At 42.3% G+C, this 16,140-nt stretch overlaps 3 protein-coding genes across 13 annotated transcripts; 1 reads left to right on the forward strand and 2 right to left on the reverse strand.

Moving 5' to 3' along the window:
• Positions 1 to 233: 233 nt before the first annotated feature.
• LOC119178174 (uncharacterized) lies at positions 234 to 15,344 on the reverse strand. 4 transcript variants are annotated; one of them, XM_037429354.2, is made up of 5 exons: positions 15,238 to 15,344; positions 4,527 to 4,591; positions 3,978 to 4,051; positions 3,705 to 3,815; positions 234 to 2,555 (listed from the first exon to the last, which is right to left on the reverse strand). In XM_037429354.2, the coding sequence occupies exons 4-5, from the start codon at positions 3,794 to 3,796 to the stop codon at positions 1,337 to 1,339; spliced, it is 1,311 nt and encodes a 436-aa protein (XP_037285251.1). In that variant the 5' UTR covers positions 3,797 to 3,815; positions 3,978 to 4,051; positions 4,527 to 4,591; positions 15,238 to 15,344; the 3' UTR covers positions 234 to 1,336. The 4 variants fall into 4 exon arrangements, with proteins under 4 accessions (XP_037285251.1, XP_075743468.1, XP_037285250.1 ...); XM_075887353.1 differs by having other exon boundaries at positions 3,978 to 4,127; XM_037429353.2 differs by lacking the exon at positions 3,978 to 4,051.
• Positions 6,349 to 10,155, reverse strand: LOC119162216 (uncharacterized). The gene is made up of 3 exons (XM_075887338.1): positions 9,103 to 10,155; positions 8,416 to 8,533; positions 6,349 to 8,020 (listed from the first exon to the last, which is right to left on the reverse strand). Exons 1-3 carry the CDS (start codon positions 10,153 to 10,155, stop codon positions 6,768 to 6,770), a joined length of 2,424 nt encoding a protein of 807 aa, XP_075743453.1. The 3' UTR covers positions 6,349 to 6,767.
• On the forward strand, positions 10,408 to 14,653 carry LOC119161512 (uncharacterized). 8 transcript variants are annotated; one of them, XM_075887379.1, is made up of 12 exons: positions 10,408 to 10,798; positions 10,860 to 10,963; positions 11,089 to 11,202; positions 11,309 to 11,495; positions 11,611 to 11,700; positions 12,291 to 12,326; positions 12,387 to 12,422; positions 12,492 to 12,524; positions 12,588 to 12,626; positions 12,709 to 12,740; positions 14,119 to 14,338; positions 14,411 to 14,653. In XM_075887379.1, exons 1-12 carry the CDS (start codon positions 10,597 to 10,599, stop codon positions 14,536 to 14,538), a joined length of 1,221 nt encoding a protein of 406 aa, XP_075743494.1. In that variant the 5' UTR covers positions 10,408 to 10,596; the 3' UTR covers positions 14,539 to 14,653. The 8 variants fall into 8 exon arrangements, with proteins under 8 accessions (XP_075743494.1, XP_075743476.1, XP_075743501.1 ...); XM_075887361.1 differs by having other exon boundaries at positions 12,387 to 12,524; XM_075887386.1 differs by lacking the exon at positions 12,588 to 12,626.
• Positions 15,345 to 16,140: the final 796 nt, after the last annotated feature.

A 16,140-nucleotide genomic window follows, 5' to 3' on the forward strand; every position in this document is an offset into this window, starting at 1 on the left:
GGTTTAACATAAACATGAAAGGTTAATTAACAGGCTGACGTAGCCTTTTAATGCGTGACAGCATTCATTGATAAACTGAAAGTATGTTGAGTGTATCATTTCCTGCATAGAAACCAGCTGCAGGAGGATAATGGAGCTGTGAAGAAACGGCGTTACACAGTGCTCGAGTAAATTTCAAGAAGCCTGCAACCGCCTGTTTTGCAAGAAACAGTTGTCTAAAAATATTTTCCACATAGGGCTCCAGTACAGTGGTTTATTTGACATTGTTTTCGTGCTTCCCGTAAACTGTGTAGGGCCTTCAGGAAAACAAAAAAAAAAACAGGCCAGAAGGCACATGATAGTACAGGCCTACACACTAGCAGTGGTGGGTAAAAAGTAAGGCCATAAAAGAAGCGGGTCACAACACATCATAGCACAGGCCTACACATTAGCAGTGGTGGGATAAAAGTTCGAATAGCTCATGCCAAGTGACACGTGAGCAGGTGCCTCGCTGTCCCACAAAACACTGATTCATGGAAAGCTGTGGCATGTGTTACCGGTCTGCTTGTTTAATTCACCTTGAATTAATTCAAAATGAAGGCGAAAAGAGAAGTACAGACAATGCAGCAGTAAAAGAGCCCGTCAATGTAACATTACATTGAACAAAGTGGCAATGAAGACAGACACAAATAACACAAATACCCTATCAGTAAAGAAGCAGTTAATAAGTATCACCAGGCTTTTTACCTCCACAGTACGTAAGCAAGCTTAGGTGCCCCGAGAATTTTTTTAAATTCCACATAAGTTGCTGTTTTGGAGCAAGGCCGGCCCTTACAGTAGCACGCAAGCCATAATAGTGTGAATATTAGTAGCAACAATAACGCCAGTGGTGCAGTTTCGTGTGCTTCATGGCATAAATAAGCAAGCCTATGCCTCCGCGAAATTAGCATGAAGCACACAGACGCTTCACACTGGAGGGCCTCACGCTCATTTGTACTATTTTTCCCCAGCGTGGTCAAGTTATGCACGTGAATGATGTACAAAGAAAGAGGGTAGACTGTTCTTGTTAACGCAGAACAAAAATGCACAAACCTCATACATAAACATCTTTGTTGTAGAAAAGGCAATTTACAGGCACAGAAGCAAAACTCTGGTGGGCTACTTCTACTGGCTTGAAGTATTTATGGTATGACAGAACACACGCACAAGCTTGAAAACATTTTCTAGCTTTACTTTACCAGTTACTGGAAATGTAGGGAAGCAAGTAGCTGGAAGTAAAAAATTTGCAACGTTCTATGAATTCCGTGAAGAAACTCTGGTCAAATGGCACGGAGATTTGTCGGCACTCTTCCTTGCTTTAAACAAACAGCACGCAGGTGTTCAGACCAGTCACACCCATCTGCACTTGCACCTGAGTATAATAGCCACTACTTTTTTTTAGTTCCCCAGCACGCAACTGCCTTTTGGCAAAATCTTGAATTTTTAGGGGCACTTTGATCTCAAGCAGCCGTGGTGCGCAACATTTACACTTCACGAGCCCATCTGGGCTTGCACCTAGAAAAGCGTGATGACGAGAGAGGAAGAGGCCAGTTTCAGTCACCTCAAGCTCCACGTGGCTGTCATTTTTGTCCTGAAAGGCTTTCCTGGCTTCAGGCTCACACAGCAGGCCTCTCTTCATGGCAAATGTTGCCCTGCCTTTCTTTTTCCCAACCACTGCTGCGATGAGACATCGGGGATCATGCGGCCCCATTTTGGTTTGGCACGTCCTGACCCATGTGTAAATAATATGCGCTACAGATGCAGTGATCAGACCCTCCCTATACATATGCCAAAGGAGGCAAGCACTTTGCAGTCGTGTGGCTGCCTCTACGGCTGTAACTTCTTCGTCTGTGTATGACAGCAAAGCATTCCCCTGTTTGGCTCGCTCCAGCCACCTTAAAGGTAGCCCAGCCACATCTTCGGTAGCGGGGCTCTCAACTTTTCTTTGTTTTTCGGGAAGAAAGTCATTTGCTTCAAGTACGTCTGCGAAGCAATCGAGCCCACATTCTTTGAAGTTTCCATGCAAGTTTATGAGGCTCAGTGTTGACAGATTCGAGTCTTGTGTTCTCAAGCATGAGTAGGCTGCTCGTTTTTTGTGAAGCCTTGGTGCATCACTGATTTTTTCAGTGGTGTCCTTGGAGAATACAATCTGTTGAAATTGCTCAGTCACTTTTTTTGGATCCCGCGGGTTGTACCACTGCCGTTCACCTTCAGTGCATGCAATGGCATTTGGTATTTCAGTGAGATCATGTTGCGCAATGTGCATCAGCCCGTACAAAACGCAGCAAACATGTTTGCAGACACCACCTTTCCCAGCAACACATGAGCAGCTGCCACTGACAAGCTCCCCATCACACTTAAGCAACTTCACCCCAACACTGTACACTGTCCGTGTTGCCATGGATGCCAGAACTTGTGCCTTCACCACGGTCTCTGTGGTGTCTTCAGTTGAAAACACCAACTTTTGCAGGTGGCCTGATGTGAAAAGCCGCAGGCCAGCATCTCGATGTTTTCTAGCGCCTTTACTTTCAGTGTACCTGCATGAAGAATAAACGTTCACGTTTACATGCTGTGCAGGACTTTTTCCTTCCAGAATATACATTTACACATTCCACCCTTTAGTTAACTGTTGCATAATAAAAATAATCCCACTTTCAGGCCTGCAGAAACAGCTGAAGAAATTTTTGTAATTGTACTTGGCTAGAACAGTTGGCATGAGTACATTCCTGTGCATAAACACCTTTTCATTCCCTACACAAATTTGCACACTCCCACTTTTTGTCCATTGTGCAAGTTCTGAAGATATAGAACTAAAACTAAATTTAAGAAGACTGTCTACTGCAATCAGATATGTAAAAAACTTCATTTTAAAGTGACCTCAAATTGTAACAGCAAAATGGTTGGGAGCTGCGCTAGTTGGCACGTATTCGGATGGGAATTAGTGGAACTTTGTCGGAAACACACGGCACACTGTTGACTTTGTGATTGGGAGCGACGGAAGTAATAGCCGGCGAGAACAAACTTTCAGGAAGATGGGGACGATCGAGTAAAGTCGGGCTCGACTCGATCTGGGCGCTTTGTTACGTGGTCTGAAACTTCACGAAATAATGTGAGGGGAATGGAGGAGAGAAATGCCAGCTTTAATTATTCATTTCTCAGCAATCAAGAGTTGTTGGTCTTCGAATAAAAGCTGAGAAAGCTACAAATGGCGTTATTTTCCAGCTAAACACAAAGTTACCCAGACCCGCCGCGGTTTCTCAGTGCCTAAGGCGTTGTGCTGCTGAGGGAGAGAATGCAGGTTCGATTCTCGGCCGCGGCGGCCGCTTTTCTGATGGAGGTGAAAAGCAATAACGCCTGTGTTTTCAATATTCCGGCGCACGATAAAATCCCCAGGTGGTCAAAATTAATACGGAGCCCTCCACTATGGCGCGCCTCATGCCTGCATTGCATCGGCGGATTAAACCACACAATCAACAAAGTTACTGAGCCTGTAGCGTACCACTTTAATAAAGAGAAGAATTTTTGCATACTACAGAGCCTACAAGATGGGTAGAGCTTTGTGGCACTAGGAATAGTTCAAGAAACGTTACACTTTCTGAAACATTTGGGTGTCAGCATGCTCTTTTTTTCCCAAATAGCACTCATCAGTTTTAGAGAATCATGACTGCCGAGTTATGTTTGCATACCTGACAATGTGCTCCTTTCCAAAGTATGGGTTCAGGGAGCTTGTTTTGCAGGTCCACCCTTGACTGTTATGGTTGTGTAATACAGATGCCATGGCACAGCATTACACGGAGCTGCAAAAAAGAAAAAAAAAAAAACAGAGCCTGAAGGTTAGTTTAATCTGAACATAGCCAGCTAAACTTTCTGCTAAGCCAATACACTTTCTTAGATTACATATTTTTATCAGGGCATTACCCTCTATTGGTGGAACATACAAACATCTGCATGCTGCGTACTCTATAAAAGAACCCCGGGCAGTGTCAGACAGTCGGTGCCCGTTGTCCACGCAGAAGCCAGGCCAATGAACCAGCTGCACGTATTAATAACATAATATGCCTCCACTGCATGATGCTCGTACCCGATGAGTAGTAGTAACGACGTGTGGACTAGTTGGTGTGGTAGCATCATGCAAAAAAGCACAAAAAACAATGAAACACAGCAGTAGTTCTCATGAGAAGAAAAGAGAAGAAATCGCTCGCCCTGTTTTCAGGACCTTACCAGTACCAAATCTTTAGTCACATGATAGTAATCCCATGACAGGGACTGCACTTTACTAGTGCTGAGATAATTTTCACTGTTGCACATACTGCACACAGTAAATACTCTTAAGAGAAAAAAGCTTAGCGAAGTAGAAATTACAAAGACCATAAACAACAGGGCTATAACAACGAAAAAAAAAATAACTGCAATAAAATAACGCAGGACCACGACAAAAGCCATAATAAAAACGCAATCCATGAAAAGAATATTGATTATTTAAAAATGCAGCCAATGCATTACTGTACCGCAAGAATGCAGTTTTCTAGGCGATGCCGTCCTCCAACCACACGAACCTGCAGCTCTCTGGTAACTGCATGTACAGAGGTAAATACTGTTAACAACGCACGAACGCATGGCTTTCGATACGTGCAGCACAGCCTGCTGATAGCCACTGGCGTAACCAGCGATATTAGGTGACGGCGCTGCGGCGGCTTGGCATGCGAAAGCTATTGCCCATGCTTCCTTTTTTTTTTTGGGGGGGGGGGGGGAGGCAGGGAGAGATTCGACACCAGAAGTCCCTCACCACGACCGTCACCAACACATAAAATAAACGATATCTGACGCTGATAACCAGCGAAGTCTGGATCATTTTCGCCTTTGGTATGGTTACTACGTTCCCCTTTCTTTATTTCGGAACTATATACCAAAGGCAATAAAAAGACAGCACTAGTTATCAGGGTAAGATAACGTCCCTTGTTGGCTCCGTATCCTTACATGCGGCTCAACCGACAAGTGCGAATGACTGATGAATGCGTATCACAGCTGCTAATGGAGAGCGGCGCGTTTGCATATTCACGTGCGCGAAACATGGGACGCTACAATGTCAAGAGTTTTCAAAATATAGCGACCGCGTCGTTCGGTGGACTAAAATCAGAACGCCACCCAAATTAAGAATTTCAAATATTATTACTACCAAATGCTGTATGTTGAACGCGACACTCGTGCACGTAAGTGCCCCTAGTGAAAATCTGTAACTGGGAATCTAACTGGTTTCAACTGGTATTAACTGGTATCAACTGGTCCCAGTTGGGAACTAACTGGTCCCAGTTGATGCCAGTTGCAACTGGTTCCAGTTAGCAACTGGTCCCAGTTGGGAACTAACTGGTCCCAGTTGATGCCAGTTGCAACTGGTTCCAGTTAGCAACTGGTCCCAGTTGGGAACTAACTGGTACCAGTTGATTCCAGTTGCAAGTGGTCCCAGTTAGCAACTGGTCCCAGTTGGGAACTAATTGGTCCCAGTTGAAACTGGTTCCAGTTAGCAACTGGTCCCAGTTGATTCCAGTTACCAACATGTCCCAACTCAACTGGCCACCCACAGGGACCACAGGAATTTCATGAGCATGCCCTTGAACTGGAAGCAGTGCCCAGCTGAAAACCATAAGCAATTCAATTGGAAGAAAATGGTCCAAGTTGTGCCCTAAATAGAAATGCTGCCAGTTTTTTTTGGTTTTATGAATCGTTACAGTGAAAGAACAGAAAAAAATTGAACTAGATGTATGTGACACACTGCTGCACTTGAAGGAATTGGTTTTATCCATAGGTTTTTTGTCCTACTCATTGTAGGGTACTGTATTACCAGCCTAGTAGTACTTTAAAGGACCAGTATTAGAATAGATTACAATGAGTAACTGTCATCTTGCAAATGGTGAGTTGTGGTTTATAAATGAATTATTTTTTCTTCTTTAGATGTCAGCCTCTTTACATTGTTTACCTCGATATTAGAATAATCTGAACAGTTTTACTTAATCTCGTATTTTTGAAAATCCTATTATTGTGAAATATTTCATATCGAAATTGAGCAACACAGTGCACTCAGTCGTACGCTTTAGCATAATTACATTGAACTAATATCAAACAGCTGTTGTCAATCTTTTTACATCCATCACGGCCTGATTGACGCCCGAGTATTAATATTATCATCTTGTTGGAGCATAATAGTCTTGTGTGCAGTACAGCGGTTACTTCCGTGCAACAACTAAATGTGGGGTAGTGCCGACAGTTATCCCAACTGAGACTACTGCCGACATGCTGCAGACACAACTATATTAGAAGCAAATGGCTTGTGACTTATTCCATGTGGCTGAACAGCACGAAAGGTTTATTCATACAAGTACATTCATCCAAAGGAACATAACCAAAGGTTACACGATTAAACCCATATAATAATACAAGCAAAAGGGATTGCTTGAGTACTATTTTGAGAACAGTAGTAGTGAATTTAATCATTGGGTTCGCCTGGAAAATGTGCAAGTGCCTTTGAAATGGTCCCCATAAGAACCGAGTTGAGCCCACATTCTTATAAGAACAACCTAAAATAATAGGGAATGTTGGACATGCTGGCATGGCATGAGCAAGGCAGTAGTTAAATGTGTAGCATGTCAGTTACATGCAACTCCGAGTGCGTTCACACTTATCATAAAAAGTATAACATGACACCTTTAAAATTTTCCAAAAAGCTAAATGCAAACAAAAATCAGGTAATCTTTTTATGGGAAACGATTGGCAAGATTACAAAAAAATTGCCTTTCGTTCCAGTCAATCCACAGGCATGGAGCTGCCTGCCTGTCCACTTCGACGACATTCTGTGCCACCCACTTCTGAACACATGAAATGTGTGTTGTGCCGAAACACAGAGAACTAACATAGCTGTTAGACACAAAATAAATCCTTTTTCTGTCACTGCAGCTAACTGACACAATATGCTGGATCTTAGCATGCATATTGTCTCGCAGTCGTACAGCTGTGCAGTTAGTTTTTTGAGGCCTTTGATATTGTTCGCTGTGGAACATGCGTCCAGAGATGCGAACTCTATCATATTCCTCAACAGGCCCTGTGATTTGGTGTGGGACTTGCGCTTCAATAATTCTATGAATGGACTCACTGACAGCTCTTGGTTTTCCCAAAAGGGCCAGCGACTCTTCTTTGTTGCACAAATCAGAGCACAAGAAATTCTTAACTTGCTCACTAGCGGCTGCATTGTGTGCGCCAACTTTGCTGGCCATAAGCACTCTGCTCATCACTTGGTGAGGCACTCCTTTAGCGGAAGTGACGAGCTTTTTAATCTTTCCTAAGCCCGCCTCAAAGACAAAGCAAGAGTGTGCCCAGAGTGGCCCTTGCATTGTAACACTTTTTGCAAGGTGCAACAACAAGTGTACATTCGAAGTCATTTCCTTCTTAGAGTAGAGAACTTGGACTTGAATAACAAATTGCACAAGACACTCAGTACTATCCCTGATGTCTTTGGCTGAGACAGTATCTCCAAGTAGGAGGTATACAGCTTTCACCAGCAAGCTAAAGTGTTTGTGGTACTTGCCAGGCAAGATTCTGTGAACACAAACAAGGCTGTAATACAACAGCCACTGTTGCCACTCGCTTGCCTTCCAAAACTTTCTCAGTTCAACAGATCTTGGCAGGCGCGTGATGCATTGAGGAGGCTTAATGGCACAAAGCCTTTCGTCAACCATCCTAATCAACTGTGGCGACCCTATATAATATGGAGCGCCTACACCAGACATCCACAGCTCCATAAACTGGCGTGTGACACCAAGTAAAACCCCATGCATATAATCAGGCGTGAAGCCCCACACAATGTCAAACCCCACCAAATTAATTAATGGGGAAGGCCCTTTAACTCCTCGCACATTAACACCAGTCCTGTGCACTTCAGCCATGTCTTGCATCATCCCTTCTTTAGTCCTGTCGGGTGGAGCTTCAGCGCTTATAGGGTACTTGACTGTTCCTGCAAAATAAAAATGATAGAAACAAATTAAATACAAAACTCGGGAGGGTGGGCAAAAAAACCTTTGCAGCAATGAATACTAGATTTTTCTAACTGGTAATAATATTCCTGCAAATGTCAGGTACTCCTAACTGCTGTAATAATGCATACAGATGTGAAGGCCACATGAAGCTTTCTAGAAGTTTGTAAAGTAAAGAAGAAGGCTAGCATGTCTTGAATGCACGTTAACTTTTAGTGTGACAAAAATACTTTAAGAAAAGAATGCGTGAAAATAAAATTAAGTAGGATGTAATAATAATGCACAAACCAAATTTCAGTAACAAAATAGTGATTGTGAAGCTGATATCCAGGATGTAGTCTGTCAGATATTTTTGTACACAAGTCAGTTTGCTTACCTTCAATGCATTTGCCAGGGTGCAAACACCAGCCACACCCAAAGTATCCATTATACTGGACTGTGTTCTGCATCAGAGCCCTGGCTGGAGCATCGGCTACAGCAGCGAAACAATAGACCTGTAATGTAACAAAAAGAATATAGTTTTAATGAAGAAATGGGACAGTGCTATATTGGTTTTCAAATTCAATCATACTCAAGTCTGGTCGGGATAAGATTTCTCGGTCCCGATTGCCTACTTTGTGCAAGCAGTAGAATGAGGCTAATCGTGGTGTAGAATGTCAATCTGAATCTGGCACAATTGTGAGTTCAAGTGGCTGTGCGACAGTGGTATTAAACTTGGCTCAAATGCTTGTGTGTTGACAATATGTATTTTTAAAGCAGTACCATTATTTGTTGTAACATAATTTTAAAAGAATTATAGTTAAATCAGGCACTTCACCAAAAGTCAAGAATATTTCGTGCATTGCTCAGTTTTTAAAGCGTTATATAGCAGTTAAATTAGACTAAAATGAAAGCTTTTTCATGAAGCCAAAAAAAACTAGTATCACTACAGTAGTAAGTTTTCATTTGCCTTCTCTTTTGCTGTTTCTTTTTTTAGTTTTTGGTTAAGGAATATTGCGGAAGGACACAATATGCAACTAAGTTTGCTAGGAGGAGACTACGCAATGAAATAGAAGTGGCTCACTTTTGATTGAAAGGTCTCTCCATCACATGTCCACTCGATACCACTCCTGGTAAGCGAGTCCATTTGCTTCGTGAATGCCTCCAACACCAATGTCATGTCTGGGTGGCACTGTCCATACCACAGTGTAGCAACAGTAACATTTTTCAAACGCAATCCGGGCGGCAACTCATTAATTGTCGTCTGCACGGGCCATATCGAAAACTTGGATGAGTTGAACACAGGACTACCATCCGAGTTTATGGTCAATGTGATGTCCATAGCGCCAAGACCCAGTTCTTTTCTTTGGTGCAGATACAAACTTCCGTCTGTAAAGTCTGTCATAGAGGCGGCGTGTGAACGATGTGCAAGTGCATTTAAAGAGTTTTTAAGTGACCTGGAAGTATCTTGAGACGAAAGAATTGAAGAAATCTGTTGCCCCATGGGAAGGGTCACAAAAAAACTTCCTTGCGCAGTAAGGGTATCTCCACTGTACAACTGTTGGCATTGTGTACATGTTGCATTGAATTCTTTTCTTTTCTTAAGGTCCCCGTCACATTCGCCGAGAAGGCAAATGCAGTTGGGACAATAGAAATGAAAGCCCATGCTATCAGTGGAGACTCCCGCAAATTTCTTAAACAGAAACTTCGTGTCAGGGAGATCCTTTCTTTTCATTAAAAAACTGACTAGTTTCATCAGGTGTTCTACCTGTGTCCACGCCAGGCCAAAGTTAACAGCAAAGTCCATGACTAGGGTCACGATGTCTTCAGCAGATAAATCGGAGTCAAAGGAGCCATCAGTTTCACGATCATCCTCCTTTGCGTTCTCTGCCAGGGCTTCCTCATCGTCGCTCGGTCCCGACTCTTCGCACTCGTCGACTTCATCGTTTGCCCAGACGCGAACTGGCGAATTATCAGCAGGTTCATCTGCAGCAGCATTACCATCAGACATCACGTTTTCCACTTGGCTAGTGTCAGTCGCGAGGCGAGACGCCCTGTACCGCGTTGATCTGGGCAGCTCTTTCCCATCGAAGGATGGCTCTAGATATAACTTCCGTCGTTTAGGCGTCCGGGACATGTTAGCGGTACAGAATGTACACTTCGAACTGTGGTAAAATGCCTTCAGTCTAATAAAAAAAATACAAATCGATATGTATTAGCGTGCGCTTGAGTGGAAATCTTTCGATCCACGAAAGCGCAAACGCCATGCAAACGACTTGAGATCTGGATTCAGTCGGCTTTGTAACGGCTTAGCAATGAAGTGAATAATAGGTAATATATTTTTATTTGCATTTCTAGCACCGAACGTTACAGGTTTTTTATTTATATATAGGCCGTTTCTTTAACAACGTTATTTATGAATTTGTACGCGTTTAAATTCAGGCCAGGCCAAGCAGTTTTGGCTTGGTTGGTTGAGCTGAGCGAAGCCGGGCCAAGCTGAGTACAATCCACTTTGTGTCAGGCCCGCGTTACCCACGTGCGCGCTGAGCCCGTTGACTGTCATATTTGGTTCGATATAATGTTCGCGCTAGTTCGCTTTCTAGATAGTGACCATGCACATGACACTCGTAGATATGTTGTGCGAGTGGAGGATATCCATGATTTTCATCCGAAGCACGAGACGGATTTCGATGGCAAGGCAGTGTATGTCGTTCACTGGGAGGATGAAGCAAACGGTGACGACACGGGTGAATATAAAGCCCAGATACTTCGACTTGGCGGTAAGTGCATCCATCTACCCTGATCTACGCGTTAGTCTAATATCCACACTTGCACTTTCAGCCACAGAGAAAGAAGCTCGGGAATCGCCAAAAAGAATTCCGATCCCTAAAATTGCAGTTGAGGAAGGCTCGGACGTTGAAGGAGCTGTGACCAAGAAGGCCACTGTAAGTGCGCACTTGTTCATTCGCAAATCTTTTTTTTTTTAGGTGTTTCTCTTTTTTTTCGAATCTATTAAGGAAGTGCGAATTATTTTAAGATATTGGGAGTATGTCTAATCCAAAATTTGCAGGCTGCAAGAATGAAAAAAACAGCTGTCAACCGAACTGCAGCAAAAAAAGACCGGTACGAGCAGATCTTGAAAAAGCAGATGAGCCACGCTCTCCGACAGAACTCGGAACAAACTGTGAGCGTGTATTAACTATATAATACCCGATTTCCTTAAACTTCTTTTCTTCTTTTCACTGTGAATAAGCTTCAGTGAAGCAAAAAAAAAAAAAATGTTTACGCAGCGAAAAACGCGACTGAGTTCATCATCAAGCTCGGATGACTCTCTCGTGTCCAGCTCAGAAGTAACAGAAGAGAAGAAAAAAACCAAATTTTGGAAAAAGAGATGCAAGGAGCTGCGGCAAGACAACATCTTCTTGCAAGAACAAGTTAGCTCACAGCAGGTGCTGTTAAACTCAAAATTTCTGAGGTGTAAGTACAATAATTATATATTGATTTTAGTTCTTAAAATGAGAAAGTTTTTTTATATGTTGATGACAACCTGTTAATTTCATAGCTAGTGAGCATTTCTTGAATATTTTGACAGTTGAAGACCTGCAGCACAGCAAAGAGGCTGACGTTGAGAGCTGCACTGTACAAGCTAGAAAGGAGACAGCAAAGGCCACAAGCAACCTAGGTGCATATTCATTTTTGTTATTAAATTTAGTGTTATTAGTTTCATACTACATAGAATTGACAATCATCTGTAGCATATAGCATAAGAGCACTTCTTGAGCTAGAGTACTTAAAGCAGTATTCCCTTCTCATGTAATGGATCAAGATGCATAATCGGTTACTTCATAATCACTAATTATTTTTCAGATTTACTTAAAGCACTTTGCAGTATACTATTTGCAGTCCAGTGAGTCAACAAAGCTTGTTCCTGCTGGGAAAGAATTCAAAGGATCATGCATGTTTGATGACTTTTGCCTTGAGACTTGCTAGGAAATGCAATGTTGCACTTCCTTAGCAAATGACATTTGACACAATGAAACACACAAGTAACCAGGATGTTCATGTATTGCTTCCATCACTGCATGAATTGTATGTGCAATAGTATTAAATATAAAATTAGCAAGTTTTGTAAATTGGTGTACTATGCACACAGATCTGATTTTTTTGCATGCATAAATGAAGTAAAATGATGCATGCCAAAAATTGCAAGAGGCTAGATTATTTTCTCAATACAGCCTTTGTAACTGATTTTAAAATTGCAAAAAAATGCAGTAAAGTCCATTCAAGAGACTGTGCCTGGGTCACCGAGTAAGTTGGAGGATGTTTGTCTATTCCTGTGAGATCTAAATTTTGGCTTTTTCACACCAGATGCTGGCAGTCTACACTCACGAAGTGCCATTGATGGTAAGGCTTTAGGTTTATTTCTATTGTATTGCTTACGTGTAATTATAACAATGCAAAATATTTATGCAGACTTCATAGAGGAACCTCCCACTTCGATGACTGGTGAGTTACAGGCTTATGTGTAGTATTTGTGTAAACATTTAGCTTTGCTCCTTGTGTTTCCAGCATGTGCAGCAAAAGAATCTGATGACCTGCCTAGTCCAAGTAGGCTTTTTTACTTGTGTGCTTCTATTGTAGGAAACTACTGAATTTCCATGTTTCACAAATTTGCAACATCTTTTTTCAGGGAAATGTTTTTCATATTTAGAAGATGGCTCTGTGAGTATATATTTTGCACTTTACCTGTGAAGTTCAAGCACACAATGAAATTAGCATAATGTTGCATTCTTTGAACATGATTGATGCAAATGGTCAAAAAGTAAATAATTTCAAATCTATACTGTAGATGCCAACATAAATTGTAGCATGTTATATGTTCACACCAGCAACTATGGTAGCTTGAATTAAATGTGTTTACATTCAGTAAATTGAGTGATTGCATCCCAACTAATTGTCACTTCATTACATTATACTTACATCTAGCTTCACAGCACTGATTTAGTTACAGCACTCATTTGTAATCTTAGTGACCATGATTTACTATTATCTTTGTGCACACAGCCTCTTTTCTAATATAATACTCCTATTGAGGACAGAACACACTATATTCAAAATTTGCAGATCCCTTCACATTGACATCCCGTATAATCATGTGATTTTGGGACATGAAACCCATGATATTATTATAAGCCGTGTGAAACAAACTGCCTGCCGAACAGCTCAGAGGTGCCTCCACAATAACGATGTGCAGCTACTTGGCATGTTGCCAATGACAGTGGTGCAAAACAGCAGCAGTTGTTGGTAAGTTTGTGAAATCTTCTGCAGTACATGTTACATTTTAGCTTCTAGAAAGTACAGGTGGCTTGTATACTTGCCCTTGTCAATTTCGGTAGCTAGATATATTACCAATACCACAGATAATTTGGACATTTAGAAACACTATATGAGGTGGCAAAAGCATGTGCATATCCGAATACAAATCGAATAGTGGCCCTGCGAATATTTTAATTCGTGAATTGAATATGTGCTCTTCAAATTCTCAAATACTGAAAGTCGGCAACACCTACATTATGGAACATGTAATAATTACATATGCCCTAAATTGTAGTATGCATTAATCATCATATATAGGTTGACATCTGGTGTGTATGTCTGCTAACAAAAAATTAAATACAGGGCTACCAAAAATATTGTTTAAAGTACCTGTATCTAGACCGCTGCTGTCTTTTTGCCAAAGTGGCGCGAAAATGCCTCCTCTCTCACGTGAATATCCGATAGCGTGCGGTGGCAAAGCCAAGGAGCATTTCAAATCTCTTACATAGTCCGGTGCTCACCAGCTGGTAAGCATACAATAAACTGCAGTGATGCAAGGCTGCCCCCCCCCCTTCCCCACACAACCTGTTTCACAAGTCAAGTAAACAAAAAAAGAAACCATGCTCATTACCACATTCAGAAAAAAATTATATTGCACAAAAACTTGTAATAATAAAATTTTTGCTATTCAATATTTGTACGCCTGCTAAGTTGAACTTCTTTGTCAGCCAATAATAATTACAGGAACAAGATGTTGCATCGCTCTCTTCCTTGATATTTACAGTTTCATCTTCAAAAGGGCATCTGCCTGACGCCTATTCAGGCAAAAAGAATTCTGTCTCACAAGAAGGCAAGGCTGGTGGTGAAGGAAACGGCACAAGCCATATGGTCCCAGAAAGGGCTAGCGTCACGCAGTGTTAAAGGTGGCGTAGCTCCAGGAAGAAGGAACCTCGGCGAGGTTGCAAAGCCTGCGCTGACACCTGAAAAGGTCGCGGTTCTGGAAGGTTGGTCTGCTGTGTATATGTGCTAAATCTATCCTGAGAAGTGCACGTAACATGTCACCTGTTCTTTTACAGAAACACTCAACCATTGGTCGCATGTGACAGGCGCCGACTCGTCCATTGCAGCCCGAAACTTGACCAGCATACTAACTGAAAAAATTCAGGATTGCATCAAGGCAGAGCGACGAAAACCTCCACAGTAAATGTACTGCGAAATGCATTCAATCCATAGATAACCCAACGAAGACCAAAGACTAGGGCTGTGCAATGTTTTTTCTGCATTAATAAATAGAATCGTCTCATATACACTCAACATAAGTCCTTTGGAGTCTTTCATGTGCTTAGAATGCTCATTTGCACGTTCAAAGTTAAGAACATCTCAACTGGGAATGCGTTCTAACTGGTCCCAGTTGTCAACTGGGAATGCATTCTCAACTGGTCCCAGTTGCCAACTGGGAATAGGTTCCCAACTGGTCCCAGTTGCCAACTGGGAATAAATTCCCAACTGGGAATAGATTCCCAACTGGGAAAAATTCCCAACTGGAAAAGTGTTCCTTAAACCAGTTCAACTGGGACCAGTTGAAACCAGTTAGATTCCCAGTTACAGATTTTCACCTGGGGCGCCGTAAGACACGAAAGGTTCGGCGCCGCATATAAAACCTGTCCCCAACAGCACGTCACTGTGCAAACAAACGTTGCAATCCCCGAGATGCACATGCGAAAAAAACAGTCGCGCAGAACAACCGCTTACATACATCACTCAAATGAACACGGTACTCAACAGGCAATGAACGGGTGGCTGTCCTAAGTCCCGCCGAAACGAAGGAGTAGCAGGCACTTATGACCGAAATTCGCGCCGCCTGCTCCCATTAACAGACAATGTAGGTATTGAAAATACTCACATGACGACTTTTTCTTGCTGGTGAAATCGGAGAGACGTCCGCGAAGCTCCGGCGCAGTACTGAAAAAGCGCCGGAGCTTCGCGGACTACAACTAAGATGGCGGCGGGGCAACTCCGGAAAACCGGCGCATGCGCTGATCGGCTGGTGGGATCGGTCTATTCCGCACCTAGGAGTGCCATATATTGGCGCTACAGTGTTTGTGGCGGTGCTGTGAACGTGTATCAATTTTCAAACATCTCTGAAAAATTGGTAGCTTTGAATTCTTTATCACAGCTGTTAGCTGGAAAATCCCACCCGATATTATAGTTCTCTCACAACAGCCTGCCATTCCCTTTTTCGCTTATTTTAGGGCGAACCGTTGGTGGCAAATATCAATTGTAACAATGTAATTTTTGTGGCACTTGAGTGTGTTTCGATATTACTTCAAACTTTTGCTCCTTCAGCGTTCACAGCTGTCGCCTTCCTAAGCAATAAATACCATAATCTAAACCCTAATTACAAAGTTTTTTTTACATTTTTGTGCATTGTGACTCAAAACAGGGGTGATGTCGCAGGTCTGAAAAATGCCTACTCTCGCACTTCTGCGTTTCCCTGCATGAGGAATGACTTTCGCAGTAAGAAATCGATTGGTGCCTAAATAACGTTGTAAATTCGAAGAACCATAATTAGAACACAGCCTTTTCAAATTGAAGAAAATCGCAGTTGTCTGCTTTTCCGCTTCGGAAAAGAACAGTCTATAAAATATGAATTGCACAGAAAGCATTGCCAACTTTTTCACATTGAGTGCTCTTAATTATCGCTTTGCAAACGTACGAGTTCGGAGGTACAGGCAGATAATAATTACGGCACTCTATTTCAAATCACAGCATGTACATTATTAACAGGAAAACATTTAAAGCTCGA

Source organism: Rhipicephalus microplus, chromosome 1, assembly GCF_043290135.1.
Source record: "Rhipicephalus microplus isolate Deutch F79 chromosome 1, USDA_Rmic, whole genome shotgun sequence".
In the NCBI taxonomy this organism is placed as follows: domain Eukaryota; kingdom Metazoa; phylum Arthropoda; class Arachnida; order Ixodida; family Ixodidae; genus Rhipicephalus; species Rhipicephalus microplus.

Bases quoted from the DNA above. Each gene is read 5' to 3' on its own strand.
- LOC119178174 (XM_037429353.2), bottom strand. From the start codon at position 3,796: ATGGCATCTGTATTACACAACCATAACAGTCAAGGGTGGACCTGCAAA. The intron at 2,556-3,704 runs GTATGCAAACAT...TTCTTCATGCAG, and splicing joins GGAAAGGAGCACATTGTCAG to GTACACTGAAAGTAAAGGCG.
- LOC119162216 (XM_075887338.1), bottom strand. From the start codon at position 10,155: ATGTCCCGGACGCCTAAACGACGGAAGTTATATCTAGAGCCATCCTTC. The intron at 8,534-9,102 runs GTGAGCCACTTC...GTTACATTACAG, and splicing joins GAGAGACCTTTCAATCAAAA to GTCTATTGTTTCGCTGCTGT. The intron at 8,021-8,415 runs GTAAGCAAACTG...TTTATTTTGCAG, and splicing joins CCCTGGCAAATGCATTGAAG to GAACAGTCAAGTACCCTATA.
- LOC119161512 (XM_075887361.1), top strand. From the start codon at position 10,597: ATGTTCGCGCTAGTTCGCTTTCTAGATAGTGACCATGCACATGACACT. The intron at 10,964-11,088 runs GTAAGTGCGCAC...CAAAATTTGCAG, and splicing joins CTGTGACCAAGAAGGCCACT to GCTGCAAGAATGAAAAAAAC. The intron at 12,741-14,118 runs GTGAGTATATAT...TGATATTTACAG, and splicing joins CATATTTAGAAGATGGCTCT to TTTCATCTTCAAAAGGGCAT.